Source organism: Seriola aureovittata, chromosome 4, assembly GCF_021018895.1.
Source record: "Seriola aureovittata isolate HTS-2021-v1 ecotype China chromosome 4, ASM2101889v1, whole genome shotgun sequence".
NCBI classification, from domain to species: Eukaryota; Metazoa; Chordata; class Actinopteri; order Carangiformes; family Carangidae; genus Seriola; species Seriola aureovittata.
Window position 1 is genome coordinate 7,579,703 of NC_079367.1, and position 20,834 is coordinate 7,600,536.

Consider the following 20,834-nt stretch of genomic DNA (forward strand, 5'->3'; position numbering starts at 1 on the left):
CAAATACAGAACACTGAATTCAAACAACTTTATTTTGCGTTATGAACATTTTCTCATATACCTTTTATTACATGTCATTTTTTAGAAACTGATTGCAATTACCTTATGCCGTAATAAAATAAAATAAAACAGAAAAAAAGAGACCAGGACATTGCTATGTCATAATCCATGATTGAATCTTAATTTCCCAAGACAAAGGGAAGGGAAGTACAAACATGATAGTTACATTTGCTGTTTAAATTTTTAAATGTTGAGTTGTATAAACATGATCTTATGGATCTGCTGACTTTACAACATTCTACTGTAGAAACATCATACTGTATATACACACAAAGGAGGAAAAGGAAAAAAAAAGAATCTAAACTTAAAATTGAGGGTTACCACTGTAACCATATAGCTCGGTGGAAAGTTGAAAGCTAGCTGTCCGGCCAACTCATCATGTACCTCATGCCTCATGTATGTATGTAACTCCTCAGGTAGGTTAATAAGAATGAACAGAATCTTATGAGCACACACGCGCACATACATAAGCCAGTTTTGTACAGTGAAGCGATGATGATGTTTTGAGGCAATGGTCAATAGCAAACCTAAAGCTTGTATCTACAGTCTTCAGTAGATATCCAGGTCTGTCTACAGGGGGTTGGTGCTGTGTCCATAGGCTGGCTGTTGGTCTTTATCAGCAATGGAAATACACTATTTCATATTCATTTTCTGCTTTATGGATAAGACAGAGCTCCATGGCTTTTGTTTAAGTGGTCTTTGTTCGTTAGTCAGTGCTTGTTGGCTGATTTTAACCTGCATGGAATACTTGGTCACCCACATTGGTGAGGTTTGCCTCCTATGCAAATCACCTGGATGGTATGAATGTTTAAACAATGAATGACAGTCAATATACTGTCCTTTAAAGTCTCTTGATGCACTGATTCCTACCCATCATTCATCCCAAGCAGTTTAAAATAAATGCTGAGCACAATTTGAAGATATTTGAACCTGCTCTTGATTCCTCTCGCAAAAAAGCACATTTGAGTTTGTCTGAGTGTCCGCCCAAGGCCAGCCTTGCTCTGCCCTGAGATTTTTTTTTGTTTTTTTTTTTTTTTTTTTTTATTTAATGCGACAGAAAGTGAGACAGACAGACTTACTGGAATAGACATGTAGCACAGACTGCTCTCATGCAAACTGATCATGAAGAATTTTGCCACAGCTTCCACGTCATTCACTTCTTACTACAGTAAAATGGCTGCTGCTGATAAACTAGCATCCTCAAGTATGGGTTAGTAAAGTGGCTAAAAAGCAATTAGGAAAGCCTGCAGAAATACCAGTGTAGTACAAAAACATTAGGAGTCAAGTTAATCCACATTAAAGTGGCTACACCAGAGTTACTTGTTCAGTTGTAAAAAAATAAACAAAAACGCGTGCGTAAGATGATGAAAGCATAAAAACAAGCAGCTTTCTTTCACTTCCTTGACTGATTTACTGATAGAGACGATAGAAATGTTGTTTCAACTGTTTAAATGCTTCATTTTTTGGTTGAAATTTTGGCCTGTTTCAGTCTCTGTACAGCTCTGCATCTACAGTTTCACCTACATGAAAATTAGACCGGATCAGATGGCATTACCAACACTACAATGTCACACCGCCATGGCCTCAGAAGCATTTACAATGAAAACACCGGGAACAAGTCTTTTAATGTGCGATGACAAGGATGACAGTAATTACACGTGTGTTTTACAGTACTAGAGCTATCTCGGCTGTTAGAAGAGCGGAGATGTGAACACACATCCAGTCGTGGAGCTGAGCTGGGCGCCGGTGTCCATATGCTATTAGTCACCTTACAGTAGGTCAAAATAAATGGCAAAAAAGGCAGTTTCTGCAATTCTCATCACAACAGCAATGACCTTTCAGCTGTTTCCTGAAAGAATTGCACTGCTTGAAAGGTCTTCTTCTTGTGAGTTTTACAAAATATTAACTCTATGGTGTGAAGAGAAAATTAGCTGTAGGACATGTAATGTAATGGTATTATTTTGTTAAGGAGGCATCAGTACAGTGGCCTTGAAGGCCATTGAGGGGAACAAGCAGAGTTTGCTTTCTTTGCTGCTCTCATATTAAATACCTGGTATATGGACAAGCATTGTAAGCTAAACATAATATTCCATTCCCTATTACATCATGTAAGCCAGCACTTGTATCATCTCAAGGATAGGTACAATAATAACTGCACAAAACTTATGCTAGACCTTTTTTTCTTTTTTTTTTAAACATCATTGTGTAATGGGCTTCAGTTCACATGATAGAACGGGTTTGCCAGTTCAAGAGATCTGCAAGTTATCCATCCTCAACAAAATTATATCCTATTCAGAAACATGGAAACATAAAATTTGCCATTTCATATAGTCTAAGGACATTGGATTCAAGTATATATACACACACAACTAAAATGAATGAGGTAAAGACAGAAAAAATAACCTCAATATCAATATATTATGAATTTTTCTGTATCATTTCATATTAAAACACACATACTTCTTTGAAAGAGAAAAACTAAAAAGTGAGTCATTCATTGGTGTCATACTTTTTTATCCAAATTCCAGCAGTATAGAAGAATGATCCTAAAACTTATAAACTAAAAGCAAACACTGTTTTGTAGGACAGTATATGTAGCCGAACACGGTGCAGCCTGCCTGTGGAGCAGAGACACACTGCACAGTACGGTTGGTTGGTCATCAGACGAGCAACATACACCGCAACAATCTTCTCTGTTTCCAGTTGTTACAGCGGCAGAACACGTTTGTCTTATCATAGAGAAATACAAAATTTTTACTATTTACAGTACGCGTCGTTATAACCTACTGTGTTTCTATTTTAAGAGAGAGAGTCCTGCTGCAAAAAGAAAAGAGGGATTCTTTTGGAATAAAGGCGAGTGGTTGTAAAGCCACTGAAGATGGATGTAGACATCCATCCCCAGATTAACTAATTTCCTCAGGTGTGCGCTCTGCATTGGTTTAGCTCAGTTAGGATCAAGTCAATTCTATTCACTGCATCCTCGGTTTCTGGGCTGGACGGCAACAACCCAAGTGACTGCTGCATCTAGAAACAATGCCACTGATTAGAGAGATACCCTGCTAATGCTTTATATATATGAGTTTCAGTCTAATAGCATCAGATTATGGCCGTACAGACTTTTAATATCAAGCTTTAATCTCATTACACAATCAGCTGCTGTGTTCTCCCTTTGATTTCTGTATGTATTAGTTTCAAATCTACAGTATATTGTATGTATATTTGGCAGATACTTTGCATGTTGCTCATTAATGCACTGGTTAAACACTCGGTTAGATCTACAATTTAAGTTAACATAATGGGAGTAAGAAGAAACATATCTCATGTCTTTAGTACTTCTAGAGACAAATGATTGTTGGCATCCCTGTGAGCAGGGTGCCTCTGCTTTCATTCCCGTGAAGACAAAAATATGACGAATCCTGAACCCGATCCACACCCCCAAAAGACAAGATATAGCAGAAACAAAGAAGTGCATATGAATTAAAAAGAGCAATGCATTTCTTTAAAAGAGAACTGTTTGCTTGTTCTGTCCTTCATTTCACTGTTTTTTTATTTTGTTGTTGTTCGTCTTACATTTTTACTCATAACCCATCGCTTTTAGTTATATCTGTAAGCAGTGCTCGTGAGCACGTAAGGTTTTCGTATCATGATGCAAACAGTCTGGAAGGGTGGTAAAGTAGGTAATAAGGTAGCAATAAGGATGTCGGTGAGTCGGAGACAAGGAGGAGGAGGTGGAGGAGGAAGAAAGGCCAGAAGGGGAGAGGGAGGAGGAGGAGGAGGAGGGAGACAGTGGTATTAACACTTGAAGAAAAGGCAGGCGAAGGAGGCCAGCAGGAGCCACAGTGATTGAGATACACAGGCAGCACCGTTGATATCACGGCCTGTCCCGGGTCCTACACACAGAGAGAGAGAGAGAGAGAGAGAGAGAGAGAGAGAGAGAGAGAGAGAGGAGTGTTAATGTAGGAGACAGAGTGACTACCAGAGAGCTCACTCTATTCTCTATAACTATTGCCACTATTTTGATTTAAAAAAGGAAAAAAGATGACAAATATATCGATATCCACCATTTTGGTTTTCATTCACAAAGGTAATTTTAATGTTTTTAAAGGTAGTTTAAGAAAGAATGGCACCAAAAAATTCTCTTGGTTGACAAAGCTCGAAAATTGACAGTGATACCACTAACAAATGAGTTCTTCTGGTGCTATAAATTTTATACATATTTGCATTTGAGTTTGTAAAAACATAAAATATGATGTGTTTAAATGAGCTGTAGCCTGTCCGAGTTTGTAAGTGACTACAGGCTTGTTTAGTGCCATCTGGTGGCCATGCTGTACGGCTGACTCTGTTTCTGTGATTGCAGCTCGTGCATAATCCACGCCACTGTAGAAATAAAAAAGTCAAAATGAACATTAAGTCAGTGGAGAGAGAACTGTGGTTGCAGTACTCCTCATAGGTTCAGACCTTCAAACATGTTGCAGTTCTGGTCGAACCCCAACCAGCAATGCTTTGTCTTGGAGACCAAGCTTCATTTGGTCTCTCGCTCTGTGTGTGCGTGTGTGTGTGTGTGTGTGTTTGTGTGGGTGTGTGTGTGTGTGTGTGTGTGTGTGTGTGTGTGTGGTAGATATGATGTTGAATCTGTATGAGCTGATAATGAAACAGCAGTAGGTGCTGGAAATGTTTTGGTGAACTTTAAAGTGCCCGGTATTGGACATTTTAAGTGTTGGCAGAAACATAATGACACCTTTCATATCTGAATTCAGCCACAACAAGCCATGTGAGATATATGATCACTGGTCTTTATTGTGTATGATGCTGCTGTTTGTGTGCCAAATACAGATGGAGTGGAAACCACTGGCTCAAACTAGCTCTGTGTTTGTGGAAACACAGAGTTGTGTTGTTAAGAATAAAACACTCCTCAGAGGTGTCATAGTAATAGCTGTTCATAGCTGTGTATTTTTTAAAATAAAATAACTAATATCTTCCATTTTGGATTCAAACTGTAAAGCAATTGGCTGTAGTGGCCATACTCACTATAGAGGAAAAGGCTGGCATTCTGGACGCCCAGCCGGTTCGAGGCCACACAGGTATAGTTCCCATAATCCTCTTCGGTGACATTGGCAATCATGAGAACAGTGGTAGTGCCAAGAATTTGGATATTGATGCCTTGGGTATTGGACAGCCTGGAGAGGAGAGACACACAGATGTGAGGCCATTTTAAATGAAATGTAAAGTAATGACACTTAGAGGATTTGAAGCTAGAGGGAAGTTAGTGACATTTCAGGAAACATAATAAATACAATACAATACAACATAAGGAAAAGTTCACTAAAGTTGAATTAGCTAACAAAATTTTTACCAAAAGAAAATACACACTTTTAGTGTTTTAAAAAAATTCCTGATAACCTACTTGTGGTTTAAAAATAGACTTGATAATCAGCTTTACAGCAACATGGCCCTTGTGTGGCATGTGGTTGTCAGGATTCAGCTATTTTCTGAATGTGGTGTTATCTTCTGGAGGCACAATGTGCTGCTTCATAGAGTGATCTCTGTGAATCCCCTCACAAAATGATTTTGTCAGTACCGCACATTTCTGTTAAATTTGTTCATGAATAAATTATATTTTATTCAATTTAGTTTTAATGTGACTGTTTCTGCACACTTACTACTACACGCTGAAGGCCAAGTAGTGGAACTTTGGAGACAGCCAGATCCATATACTAACAAATCAATAACAGACCTTAATAACACAGCCCCAAAGATGAATAAAAACCTCACAACAATTTTAACAGAAATGCCAGTATTTACTGTGTGTGGGCTTAGGTATTCAGATAAATAATAACATTAATCATATCCCATAAGGAGTTGTTGCTTTTGTGCTGGCAGTCACTTTGCAATAGCAGGGGTCAGTGTCATTTCAGTGAACTTTATGAGAGTAGATGTTGTGATTGTTAAAGAGGGGAGATGCCCTTCTCATTTTGAACCAAACCTTTTTTTTTTTTTTTCATTACAACACAATGCTGCATTTACCAGAGAGCCATCCAATTATGTGGCCAGAAAAGAAAAACGAGATGACATTTAGACTTTCCTTTAGGGTTTGCAGAAATGTAACAACTTATAAACATGTCAAAACAAGACATAAACATTCCTCAGGAAATATTTCTGTGTGGATATTTACTGTAAGTTCTTCCTCTGGTTCAACAATTCAAAATGTCATTGTTCTATTTTGTTTCAACAAATTACTTTGTCGTCTTTTGTTTCCATCAGACAAACAGGATCATTGTCATCCTGTTTTGGGATAAAAGATTAGTATGCTGCTAAAGTCCAATTCTGCACTTCTGGGTGCCTTAATGACCACCAAACTTCTGACAATCAATTATGTCAACCTTGAACCTCTTTCACAGCAAATTAATCAATACAGTTTGCTGACTCAGACTGTATACCTCGCTGATGAAGTGCTCCTTACATCATCGCAACCAAATAAAACTCTTTTAATAACACGGTGCACATACTGGATTCTGTTTGTTCTGGGCTGATTGAGCCCTTTCGTATCATGAATGAGGTGAAGTTCATTTAAGGCGCCTCAACTTAATCCTGCTTAAGTCTGGGTAATGTGGTAATCGGAATTTGAGCAGGGTAGCGAGAAGTTTATGCTGACACATACTTAGCTGATAGAAAGTATTAACATAAAAAGGAGAATGCACATCATGGCACAGCATAATTTGGCTCAGTGGGGAGTGGGGAAGTTGATAAAGTGCTGAGGTCCTTCCCATAGGGACACCTTGGGAACAGTGGCAATGTGTGTGTGTGTGTGTTTGTGTGTATGTGTGTGTGTGTGTGTGTGTGTGTGTGTGTGCTACAGCAGTGTCCCCACTCCATCTAAAAGCAAACCCCCACCCTACAACGATAAGGCCAGCAGCAGATATATTCTCCAGTGTGTCTTCATGAGAAGTGACTGCACTATTAAAAAGGACTGCCTGCCCACAGAGCATGCTGAGAGACCCCGATAATACACAAGCACTACAGGGAGCTGAAAGCAAACAGCTAGTTTTACTATAGATTATAGTGCATGATTGTAATGCAGCAGCAGGGGGAAAAAAAACTGACCTAAAAAAGGTCAAAGCAGACAAAACTATCTTTTGTTTTCACAGTGAAGGTTTGTGGTCGGCTTTATTTGCACACAGGCCGTGAGTTTGGATGCCCAGCAGCAGAAAAACTGGAAAGTAAAGAGCAGCAAACTGGATCTTTAGCCCCCAAAGTGTGGATCCTTTTTATATTAGCATTTATTGAGCTCAACATTTCTGCTGCCCATTTTAACTTTTAATATGTTGGCACACGCAGATCGGCAGCTTGCAACTTCCCTCACTTTTGATTTCAAGTTCATCGTCAAATATGCCTGTGTCTGTGCCAGCTTCTTCATCTGGCATAATAGACTGGAATACATTATCGGAAAAGTTGGCAGAAATGTGCATTTCTACCTTTTTTTGGAGCAGAGTGTTATATACTTGAAATCCATCCCCCGCAGACAGAGGGCAGCAGTGCACTACTGGCTAACTCCGGTCATCATTTCTCGATGCACAAAGCCACTCTGCCACATTAAACCCTGGATTGAAATGATTTGACCCCTCTATTTGGCAGAGGGCATGCAGTGTGTGCGCAGGTCTGCGGTGGCAGGCCAGCAGAGATGAAAGACCAGAGCAAATCATCAGATGGACAGATTTGATTCTGTAGCGTGTGGGAGCATCTAAAGTAGGTTATCACTGCCAGAGAAAGTGACAGGCCTGTTATGATTCAAGACGGATGATAAATGAAATCAAGTGGAGAGTCCTGCTGAGACTTGTAACCCAGAGATGATTGAAAACGGTCCAGTAGCTGTGATAGCTATGTATCAGCTGACAAAACAACAAACATATCTGTCTGTTACGTTGGCTGACGGCTCATTTTGGATTTTCTCATGTTATAAACATGGATGGAGTGATTTACTGCACAAGGAGCAGGAGAGACACTCTGCTTTCAAAGATGCGTTTGCAGATAGACTGCAGCAGTTGATTCTACAGTCAGATGTCAGGGTTAACATTATAGAATCGTTTGATTTACAGTTTGATCCAATTTCCTCCCTACACAGCCAGTTAGAAGAGACAAAAAGAGCAGGGAGGGTCCTGACAGCCAGGCAGTTACAGTGATCTGTTATGAACTATTGGCCAGCTGCTTTAAGATCATGATGGATCAGTCTACTGAGGGTAATTAGGTCTCTAAGTGCTGCAGAGTCTCTCAGATCCTGGTGGAGTCAGAGATGCTGTGAAGTTAAGTTTCAGAGCATCAGAGGTGCATTTGATCACCTGAGGAGGTGCATGTTTTCATGTGGATATTAAGACCGACAGAAGATGGATGTGAATAAGGTTAGGTGAGGCGTCTCTACTCACAGGAGTGGAGAGAAAAGCGAGCTCTGTAGCCAAGTTTGTGTTCACCAGCAAGTGCCATGCGGTTTGTTTGAAGTATGGAGTGTTTACTTCAGTTTGGTTTATTTGGGCAGGTGAGAGCAACGCTTTTTAAACTTGGCATTAGATAACTGGCCCAAAAATATGGGCTCAAATGAGGGTCAAAATGGTTTTTTAACTTGTAAAGTTATGTTCACAAATAATAAATTCCAAAGTCTGTAGTTGTAAATCAACCTTCGAAAACTTGTAAAATAAATCTGCAGGTGATATTCTGCTTTGTACATGTGTAGAAAAGATTTGTATTTGAAAAAAAAAGAATGTGAATAAAAACTATGAACAAACAACATCAGTCGTCAGGTTACACAAAGACATTGTGAAGAAGAAGTGGTTTTGTGGAGTTCTCTGTGTAGATCAAAGCAGAAAAACCTCCTGTAAAGCTCAGCACTCACATCACACCCACATTGTGTGTGACACTCAAGTTACAAGTATGAATTCTGACCCTGTTTTTACTCTTGAATCTGACTGGACAATAACGCCGTCATCCATCTTGCAAATCTACTCCACCTTTTGGATCTCTAGCGGAGATGAAGGCAACAGAGCCAGCTGCCTTCTGACTGGACTCTTTGGACGCTTTGTGACTGAACTGTTATTATGCAATCAGATTCAGGTGTAATAACAGCGTCAAAATACTTGTAACTTCTGCATCACTCACAGTGTGCTGAGTTTTTCACAGTCTATATTTGCTGCTTTGTATCTGTACACAGATGTTCCCAGAAGCACTTCCTTTTTTTCACAGTGTCTCTGTGTGACTTCACCACTGATATCATTTGTTCACAGTTTTAATTAATGTAATTAAAGTTTTAATTCATGGTCTCCCTCTTTTTTTATGAATACAAACTTTTTCTCTACACATGATACAAATTTGAATTTCATGAAAATTTATTTGACAGGTTTTTAAAGGTTAGCTTGATGAACTTTGGAATTATTTGTGAACATCCATTTACAAGCTTAAAATCTTTTTGATGCTAATTTGAGCCAATACAAAAATGTGTGTCTGTGTCCTCTTCCAAGAGAGCTACAGTGTAGTTTGGTTGGTGTAGCATAATGAGCAGGTTTGGACTGAGAGCCAAGATTCATTTTGAAATTGTATTCTTGTCACTCTATTAATAAAATGTAACATACTGTGTTTAAGCTACAGCAATTGTTTTCAACAAATCTGAAACAAAAGATATTAAAAGTATTAAAAGAGATTAAGAAAAAACAATGAACCAATGTCAAATACAGTGAGACTATTATTTTACTAAAATAATCCTGCATCTGAAGGGTATCAGTAATTAAAATATTTGTTTGTCAAATACAGTTTAGGGATTAAAGAAGGTTTAATACAACGAGGGAGCAAAGCTGATCAGAAAACTTAACTGCACTTCTAAGAATGCAGAAATCATTAAAGTATGTTTAAGATTGAAATAATGAGAGGTGACGATCCAAATCCATCCATCATCAGTCCCTCGTCTCCTCACTTTTCATGTGTTTTTACTCGTGGGGAAATTTAAAATTTTTCAGTTATTAGTGCAGGTATAAGCTGTAAGGGTGCAGTCACACCTTTGGTTAGTTTCTTTTTTTCGTGTAAAAAGGAAAGGAAGCAAAGGAAATCGCTTCGACTAATTTACTGTAAAAATGATAACCTGGGCTTGTTCTCTTAAAAAAACATGAGCTGAGTTCAGGTTTGATTCAGTTGTGATGTCACAGCTAATGAGGATGAAAATTGAGAAAAGTTCTAGCAAATCAAAATGTGCCAGAGGTCCAGTTGACCACAGAGTACAACTGAACTAAACCCACTAAACACTGTCTGTCAAGCTTTGTATTTGTCCACATGTCCAGGCGCTGTGCATTGTTCTCTCATAAGAAAGTTTGGAGGGTATTTTTTTTCTTTCCGAAACCAAAAACACATAAGCACAAGTTTAAGGAATAGATAGGGCTAAATAACAGGTCAATTGCAATTGTTAGCACGTTTGGCTAACTAGCTTCGTACATACAGTAGTTACCAAGCATCACTTCCAAGGCTGCGGAGTGCAACATAACATGACTACATCGGTTTGTGGGGTTACAGGTTACGTTAAAAAAAAAAACCTTCACAGCTACAGTTGCACATCCAGTGTGTAGTAGCCTATTACCCCACTGTGTGGAGGCTGACACTGGGGTTCAGGGTAATGTTAGTCGGTCTGTCCTGCTCCTAATTGGCTTTGGGGAAGTTTACACTCCAGCAATGATACTGTCTGCCAAACACATGTACACGTTAAAAGTGAAACCGTATACTGACTGAAAATAATGAATGAGTTTAAGTAAATAATAATATAACAATAATAAGTGAGTTAATCAGCCAAACATGGTCATATTAGTAGTAAGTCTCACCCTACATTTTCCTTATCTTTACTTAAAATACTAGGACGATAGGATGATATTTATTTTTATGTCTTCAACATGCTCATTCAGTTTTACGATGCTCACTGAGGGCTGAAATCATCAATCCCTGCTGATGTGAATCACATTGTTCAGTTTGGTTCAAACATTCATAGTCCCAAACTATGTATTTAGCTGCTGAGCTGCTACAACACTGTCCAAAGGCACTTCAGTACATAGAACAATAAGTAAATGCATCAGCATCCATGTGGCTGCAAAAGTCAGTGCTGATTCTGTCTTCAGTTCAGTAGTATGTCCAGTCTGCTGCTGGTCCAAGTGCAGTTCAGGAAAAAACTAGTACTGCACATAAGATAAGTAAAGGAAGGAAGGAAAGTCATCATTTACAACAGAGATATCACATCTTTAGCTGTCTTTTAATTTGCTTTTAACAAGAAAGCAATATATGTGAATCACAGCTAACAACAAAGCTCTCAGCCAACAGTGAGAGGTTGTATGTAGCCATCAACACATATTTAACACCCCTTTCACAGGGTTCTTATCTTAAAATGTGTCCGGAGAAAACAGTAAAAAGTGAGTCAGAAACTTTGTGTTCAACCAACTCATGGTCTAATGTTATGTAAGTAGTTAAAAGAGATAAAATAGCAGTAAAAGATGTCAGCAAAATCAATACTTGCCATCTAGAGATGAGAAGACAGCTTTTATCTTCCTGTGTTGAAATAAAAAACCCATGGTTTCAAAAATGACTAAGAATTTTCTGTGGTAAATCTGGCACTGTGTGTATGTGTTGTGCAAGAATCGAAAGCTTGAAAGCAACTGAAATCGAAATGCAGCCATAACTAGCATGTTGTCATTGTGAGTTAAATGTAGATTTCAGGGTGTCCATAATATGACAATCTGTGTGCTGATGAGGTTGAACTTATTTAGAGGGAAACGAGCGCAGGAGCAAGACCCCACCTTAACAATCAGGTAAATAAGACACAACGGGCTAGGGGTTCTTTGGGAGGGGATCTATAAAATTAACTGGCCAAGCAGAGACAAATGATATTATTATGGTGCATAAACATCATCATCCAAGGAGAAAGTGCACTGGCACAGAGGAAGAGGAGGGGTGGGGGAATTGGGGGGGCATGAACTGGCACATAGCCAAAATCCTCCAGGGGACAAAACAACTGAGATAGATGGAGTTTGGAAACAACAGATAATGCAAAAATATTTCAACAACCATAAATCTTTCTTTTCAAGCACTGTGATAGGCCTATTACTTTAGAGACCATATCTGTGATAACACTTGTGACTCTCCTCCCATATTTTTCTCTCAATCTTCGGTGAACTTTTACTGCTGTAGCTTGGGCGCGAGTGAAATTGCAGATCACATTGCTGTGCATGTGCAATTTTCTTATCATTAGCTTTTTTTTTCCCATTCAACCCCCTCGAGTCCCAGAATGACTCAGGTGGTGAGTTTGCTGCGGAACAGGGAAGCTCTCTGGTTATTAGATGACAAGTGTTGAAATGGAGGCACTGGGTTGTCATTGCTGTTGGATGTCATTACACTTCAATCCTCTTAAAGTGTTTTCCAGATACATGCATGACACTTAAATTGATAGCTTTCCAATGAACATCTGTGTCTGACCGCGCAATTTGCAATTTCACAGGAGACAGTACAGTTGCGGGAAGCCTGATTCCCATTTCAGCGGAATTACTTGTGGTATAAGAAAAGGATTACTGAGATTTTCAGTGACTACAGTATCTAAATTGCATGCAGAAGAATGTCCAATCTATTTTACTTTTTCTCTTTTCGAAAGAATATAACACAATGCACCGCTGTCTTATGCAGTAATGTTCAATTAACCATGGAATAACAGCCCAGTGAGTGATTAAGTGGGTGATTAGTCTTTATCAAACTACACAGATGATGTCATCAAATTAACACTGGGCTGGGACAATGGGACCACAGTGAGGGCAGATTTGACAAGGGAATCAAAGAGATCCTTTATAACCACTTGGTAAAATGACACAGAGCATGTCTGGTGCAGAGAATAAAGTGATGAAGCTGCTGCCACATTTGGGAGATGAAGGGGAATCATCTCAGGAGAAATCATGCAGAAGGCGTCTGACCTGGGCTAGTCTCTGAAAAACCGCAGGCAGGACCTCAGTGCAGTATGGAGACAACTCAAGAGATGAATGCTCATATTCACCAAAGGCGTGAATATTGGGAACAGCGTTCAATAGGATTTTTAATTTAGAAAGCAATGCTATTCATTACCCGTGTTCATAACAGTGAGCAGGAAAGCCTCTTTACAGCTGCCATGCTCGTGCCCAAGTAACTTCAATGTAAATCTCATTATTTAGCCCCATTATTTAATTTGCAGTGGCAGCAACATAAATCACGTTTGCTCCTTTGCCTCGAGGCGAGTCAGGTCGGGTCAAGTAAAAGTTATTTCTGCAATCTTTCATCACACACACATCACCAGCAGTGCTTTCTAGCTGTAACTAATTATCAATCATCACAAATTATGTTTCAGTACAGAAAGGAAAGGAACACCGGAAAGTGCACAATAAGCTCTAGTGCTAAACACGGTACAGTAAAAACTTTCCCAAACTGCTGTTGTGATGTGTAGACAGTAGAGCCTTTCAACATGCTGTGAAGGCTTTTCACAAAGACTTTGCTGTTTCCAGTGATTCGACATAGGCCTATACAGGAGAGGTATTCCAGCTTGGAAGCATTATAAAGGGGAGCATTACGGTAATGAAGAGGCGTCAGTGGGTTCTAGCCATCGTGGATCAGTCTTACAGTTGATATGGTTGTTTGTGATACAGGAGGCTAATGGCTTGTGCTGTATTTAACAGATTGTTTAATGGCTGAATACAGCTCATGTATTTTAGCTCACTCTCTTAGTGCTTGTTTGGGCTAAAGCATTAAAAAATACACAGACTGAGTTTGCGAAATCATCATGAATCAGTGTGTTTTCCGGTTGATATATGATAATTGACCATCTCTCTGAGGCAACATCAGGTATGCAGTGTGTGGCTCTATACAGGAGTCTATTTGTGACATTGGTGTAGTGTAAATGTCTAAATGTGAGTTAGGTTTTTACCTTTTTTCATCTCTGTACCATTCAAACTCTGGTGTGGGCACAGCGGTGGCGTCACATTGCAGCGTCCCCATGCGGCCCACCTGAGTCTCTGAGCTCTGGGTTTTCTTTATTGTCGGAGGGTCTGCAGAGTCACACAGTGTTGAGATGAGTCACATCATAAAACTAATAACCAAACCAGCTCCCATGTACGATAAATATCAAGGCACATGCTGCTACTCTCCCTCCTCTCATTTGGCAAATATGTTTTCTTTCAGTTTCCTTTGAAATTCTTAGAATTTCCTTTTTCCTAAAAACTAAATTACTCTTATAATGTCCACTATGTCTGAATAGGATCACTGATATAAGCCTCAGCAAGAAGAAAAGCGCTTTCATACAATGACAAATGGTCTTTCTTGAATGCCACTGATAAAAGCAAACAAATAACAAATCAACAAATATCGTGGATGAGCTAAAGGAATTGAGAGTTTCTTCTTTGAGCTACATTTTACAGTGTAAAAGTTTATTTAATTATAGGCCACACAAGCCCCATAAATCAATGTCAGATAGATTTGGGGCTAAAAGTTAAAATTCATCAAGTTTAGTATAACATTTATCATATAGACATAATGATCTCAACAAACGTCACAATGGCCAGAAATATGTCCCATGGGGATTAATGCTCATTTTCCATTTAGGATTAAACACTAAGAAATGGTTTAATATAGAATTGTTTATCATTTAATTCTGGCTCTCAGACTTGGCTAAAGAACACTTTGGGCAAACAGCCATACATGATTTGTTCAGATCAAAGAGAAGTGTATAACTCCTCTGGGGAGGGAGTTGGTTTGTGATATCTCATGAGCTGCTCATCAGTCCTCAACAGCCAACGTATGTATTACAGTCATCAGATCCGAACATGGACCCCTGACAAGATGTAATTAGGTGATCTTGTTTTGAAATGTTAAGTGTCTCTTAAATGATGATATGGTATGAAAGATTACCATCGAAATGACAGTTGCAATCAAAGTCACAGATCTTTCTCTTTCTGCCTGGGTTCATCTTGAGAAGTCTGAAGGGTGCTCCAAAACTTTCAAGATACAGCCTTCCCCTTCCCATCGCACACTATACTCTGCATGTCTCTACCCTTAACTCCAGTCTTGACTTTTATGTGCTTTTATCTGTTGAGTGCATCATCTTGTGAAATGTCTAACACGAGACGTGGTGAGAATACTGATCAGTTTGGAATAGAGCGCACTCTGCGGTCGCCCATTACTTACAGTTGACAACCACATTGACGTATTTGACATCCGGCGTGGCGACGTCATTGCTGGCCTTGCATTCGTAACGCCCCGCTTGGTTTCGCATGATGCCTATAATGTCCAGGTACTCTTCTCCATCCAACGGCTCTGCTGCAGAGATAGAGACAAAAGGAGAGACGAAGAGAGAAAAAAGCAAATGGAAGAGAAGTTTAATGAATGAGATCCACTCCAGAGTAATAAAATCTTATATTTCAACTCTTTCAACATAGTTGTCCATTAGATATGGACAACTATGTTGGCTTTGGCTTTGCTTAGAATGCCCAACTATCAATGCATAAAGCTCACTAATTATCATACTTTCTTTGTGTAATCCTAATAGAAACGAAGTGTAAAATGGCAAGCAGTAGGTGGGTGAGTTATGTGCTTTACCGTTTCTTTGTCACAGTTTGGACAGCAAGAATCAGCATGGAGTCACATTTTTTACATTTCATTCATGATACTGTGAACATGTATTACTCCTTATTTGAGCAAACTCAGATTGACTTTTAGTACAAGCAGCTTCACACACACTCATACACTTTGGATGTTTTATATTTTTGTCCTCATGCTTTTATGTTTTGGCTGACATTGTTCCCAGTTTTCCACTCTGGTGCTATAGAAACTGGTATTTTATTTTTTTTTGCAGTTGAAGTGATAAATAACATAAAAAATTCTGCTTTGTCACAAGCACATGAGTAAATCTGGCTTCTGCTACTATTTTGCCACCTGCGTCAGTTGGCGTTTGGTTTGGCTGCCGTTGGACTGGAGGACACTGAGATACAATTATGGAAAGGAAACAAATGGCCAATCTTATTCAGATTTCAGATTCACTAAAAGCACAAGGTACAAGAAAGAGTTTGCTTTCACAGTTCATACTGGTATCAGATATAGATCTTTAAAAGTGTCAGTGTGCTTGAAACAAAGTAGCTCATAGGACATGTCATCTGACCATGAAGGCAATGGAGTGAGTGAAAAACCTGTCATCACAGGGAGAAGGGAAGACAAGTTCATTGTTCCAGTTGGGATAACAACACACACTTTTTGTCCGGCTCTCCTTGAAGGCACTCAAGGTGTTGCACTTGGCTGTAAACACAAAAAGTCACTAAAGTAATTGTGTGAAAAATGATCCGATCCAGCATTGGAAAGGCGAGGCAGGGGGAGGAGGTTTGAGATGCTGCTTGACTGTTCGACAAGCACCTCGCTTGATGCATACTGACACTTACATTTCACTGAGACTTGCTCTTGATTAAGGGGTAAATAAACAAGGCATCATTTTGAACTACAGCATGCTTTCATGCTCATTATCAGCAACAGAGGTAATTCAAATTCACAGTCAGGTCATGCCGAAAAACTCAGACTGAATGACTTAGATTGACTCCTCAACTCAAAGCGTGTTTAATATTCAGCTACTTCTTAAGCTATTTCCTGTTTGTCTGAAAGCTTCAATTAACAGAGGAATGGTATCTGCAAATGTCAGACAAAACATCTGAACAGAGGGCAGGAAAACCACAGAGACTATCAGACAGATATATGACTAATTGTTCAATGAGCCATCCACCTAATTAGCCGTGTACAGAGCACAGTGTCTCGACGTCTCATTAGGAAAGATCTGGTATGTCTTATTAAAGATCTATGGGTGTGTCAGGAAGAAGAAATGGCAAATTCTTTGACGTGCTGTCACGTTGATGGTGCTTCATCTTTTATCACATCTGAAGATAGCATTGGTGTGAGCACCCAGTAACATCCTTATTTGTGATGTTATATAATGTTTGTCATGTGTGACATTGCAATGAACTTGACAGAGATGTGATAATTAATGCTATGTAGGATGTGTTTGCACACTATACAAAGATGTACAGCATGTTTATTTGTCTTAAACATCTATCTGATATCCATTTTGGCCTGATGGAAAAAGAAACCATTGGAAATTGTACTAACTCAATAAGAAATCGTCTGCTTTGAGCCTATATGGCAACAGTGCAGCTCTCTGGGTATTTCTCAAAATTATACAATTATCTTCACTGAAGGAAGATAGTCTCCTGAGGACCCCGCAAATGTAATAACTACAATAGCATCGACTGATACTTCCCTTAATCTATGGAAATAAGAAATGATAGAATCTTGGGAGTGGAAATAAATTGCACAGAGATCTCTGGGGCAAGGGGAGAGAAGTGCACTGTTTGTAACAACAGTAAATGTCAGTAGTCTCAGTTGTGAGAAAGTTCATGCTTTTGTTCCAAGTGAGGGGCTGCAAGTTGTGTGAGACCACTGTGCCGCACCCTTGAAAATGAACCAGCAACTTCAGGGACTGTGATATGGGAGGCTAGCTGAAAAACAGATGTTCTGCTTTGGTGCACACACATGAATGACATGCCATTTCATGTCATTCATTAAACCTACAAAAACAACAGATAACAACGCCCCCAAAAACATCAGTGGGCCTTTTACACAGGCCTGAAACACCAAATATTTACAACACTGTGCCTGAATGAAAATGGTCTAAATCCTCAAAACCAAGTGCATGATGGAGATGGAGGTCAGCTGATACAATATTATTTCATGCTGATTGAAAGATCAGTGGGATCATGATCAAAGTCTAAACCAGATCATATTCAGCTCTCCCTGGATGAACTGCCAGAGTAACATGATTGGAGAGGTATGATTGAAAATCTGTTGCCATGGAAATTCTATTGAAGCTCAACCTCTTCTTCAGCGCTTTGGTTTGGTGCTGGATGAAGAGAGAGAGAGAGAGAGAGAGAGTAAACCAGGTGACTGCAAAGATCAAAGACGAGAGAAGAGAGGATAGAAGAGAATTTAAATGACGGATGAGAGGAAGAGGCTCATGGGGGAAAATTAGCTCAATTTGGAGAAATATGGCACTAATCAGATTTATCATGCAGAACCATTTTAATTATTTGACCAGCAATATAATTTCAGAGTCAGCACACAAAAACTAATAACCGTTTCTTTTGGTGATCAGAGAGGGTCTACAACGCACAAACTAACTTCAGGAAAAAATGATCCTGAACTTAGGCAGAACAAGCAATGAAGGAATTGGATACGCAAAGTCACTGAAAATAAGAAAATGAGGGCAACCACTATATAAACGTACAACAGTTACACAAAATAATGCTAACTACACATGCAATAACTCTTAAGTGAATGAATAGGTAAATGGATTACCGGAGCACTGCCTTCGGAGCATGTGGTCCAGCAGAGGCCAAATAAATGCTTTACTTTAAGATGAGCTCCCAATTAATGAGTAATCAAAACTGGCATTCTGATGCCCAGGTGAGTACAATGAGAGCAAACATCAAGAAAATAAGCTTAGGAGACACACAAAAAAGCAAATATATTACAAGAATACACCTTTTAAGATAGCACATGTTTTTTTGACAGACTCTCTGGAGCACAGTAGACGAGAGGCAAGAGGAGAGAGGAGTCTGACTGTGAGGAATGTGCAGCTGTGAAGAAGTTATATGTTCAGCATTTCATTTTTGGCAGTTTATCCTCTGTCTGTCAATTCAAAAGAGATGTTGGATTCCCTTTCTCCTTTAATCCCATCTTGATATTCTTCTGTATGTATTTCTATGTAGGAGTTTTAGAGGTCAACAACTTGTCAAAGCAGGTCTTCAGCCCCCCTGCTGCTAGAGGGGCCTGTGGAAACTCCAATGTGGCTCTCTGGGGCTGCATTTGCTTGTCTGGCTTGCTTGCTCTGCTTCCTTGATTGTCTTTAAATGTAAAACAGCAGGTCTGGATTTAGGGTGAATCTTTGGGTGTAGCATAGAAGGTGTCACACACAAAGCTGTGTCTAAGTTCTGCACAGAAATATCACATTTGACTTATTGTTTAAACGCCGCAAATAACTCGGTAATCTCATCTGATGTGTACAAAGAACTGCTCAATCATGAAGGATGAATGGAACATGCTGTATTGTCTAAAGAAACAATTAAACACAATTCAACATTTCATGCATCTTTGTCTGTACTCTCAAGAGAATACAGCTTTCTGCACATGAAGTGTGTGCTTTACATGTTATTTTTTTAATGAAGTGTAATGAAGATAGATTAGTTAATCTTGTCTTGAGGGAATTGATTAGAGTGTGTGTACAATACATATGTGCATGCATATGCACACATGCCCACGCCTGTGTGTGGAGGCATAATGTCTCGATGGTGAGTATGAAGTGTGCATGCATGCATTGGGGTGCAGACACATTTGTTAGAAGGTTTTTGGGGAGCACTGAACGCAGTGACTGATTCAAAGTGTGCACATTAAAAAAGCCATTAGAAAAGCCCCATGAATCCTGGCATTACACTATATTATGTCATCACATTTTTATGCTAATCTGGATAGAGAAGGGAAAGTGGGTGACAGAGAGGAAAAAAGTACCACAAGTAAGGGAAGGACAAGGTGTGACTATATATTTATATATTTTTCCACATAGCCAGATAGGCCAAGATAGGTAACTTGCCAAGTCCTTTTTGGACTTCCTTATGGTAAAGGTCTACAGCAGAGATCACTAATAGTCAGATCAAGGTCCAGATCTGGACCCAGACGCTGTCCTTTCCGGCACCAGACCTATAACCTATAAATTAGTGAGAATCATTAAAGTTTGCATTCACTGAATAAATAAACAGCGGCTTCAAGCATCTTTAATTTTAACTGGCACAGGTTTTCTAGCTTTTACAGCACTGGTCATGTGATAGTACTCAGCCAATCGTAGTGACTCGAATCAGATACACACAGGTGAGACAAGAGAGATAGCCTAAGTGACATAAGTGGGGGACCATGACATAAGAGGGCTTGTGGAATGTATTTAGACTACTGAGCTGTGCATCAAAAGCATAAAAAATATGAAGTTCATCCTTCACATGGATGCAGTTATAATTTTGCAATGCAAATGGAAGTGTCATGATTTGTTCTAATTTTCACTCCTAATAATTTTTCAAGAGGTGTCCCATTTTATGGGCTGCACGTCTAATTTTAGAAGGAAACTATTCCATGATTATTGGAGAGGACTATATACCCAGCCTGCTAAGATCCTAAATTAAATTACCTTTGGTGAGCTCCTTGGAAACGGTGCCTTTTTAGAAGGCATTGGAAAGCATTTAGGAGCATTAAGGAAAATCTCTGATGCGGGAGTTTGAAACAATGTGGGTATAAACACTTAAGAGTAAAGGATATATGGAAAAAATCACCCTACTCCAAAAAGGATACTGTAAATGGAAACTGAGTAATAATTGAGAATTACAGGAAACGTCTGCAAATAATTCAGTTATACAGTAAGCTGCATTACAGCTGCATTACAGCTGCCTACAGTGGAGACGTGATTGTCTAAATCATGCACTTTAGCCAGCATGTCTCCTTAGCCATTATCATTTGAAAGCTTATGAAATTTGTCTTAAAACTACATGAAAAAAGTCAAAAGGTGAAAAACATGTACTGTTAATAGCTGAGTAGTGACAGGAAATCAATTATTGTTTGTTTTTTTTTTCTTTTAGAAAATGAAATATGTTCTTTAAACCAGCCTTTCACCCGTTGTTGGA

At 39.2% G+C, this 20,834-nt stretch overlaps 1 protein-coding gene across 2 annotated transcripts in view; it reads right to left on the reverse strand.

Moving 5' to 3' along the window:
• Window positions 1-13: 13 nt before the first annotated feature.
• lsamp (limbic system associated membrane protein) overlaps window positions 14-20,834 on the reverse strand; it is a 408,425-nt gene continuing 387,604 nt past the window's right edge. For both annotated transcript variants that reach the window (XM_056373907.1, XM_056373906.1), the window contains 4 exons: window positions 15,265-15,396; window positions 14,009-14,129; window positions 5,089-5,237; window positions 14-3,950 (listed from right to left, as the gene is read on the reverse strand). In XM_056373907.1, the coding sequence (XP_056229882.1) occupies window positions 3,853-3,950; window positions 5,089-5,237; window positions 14,009-14,129; window positions 15,265-15,396 (500 nt within the window). In that variant the 3' untranslated portion in view covers window positions 14-3,852. The remainder of the gene's footprint in view (window positions 3,951-5,088; window positions 5,238-14,008; window positions 14,130-15,264; window positions 15,397-20,834) is intronic.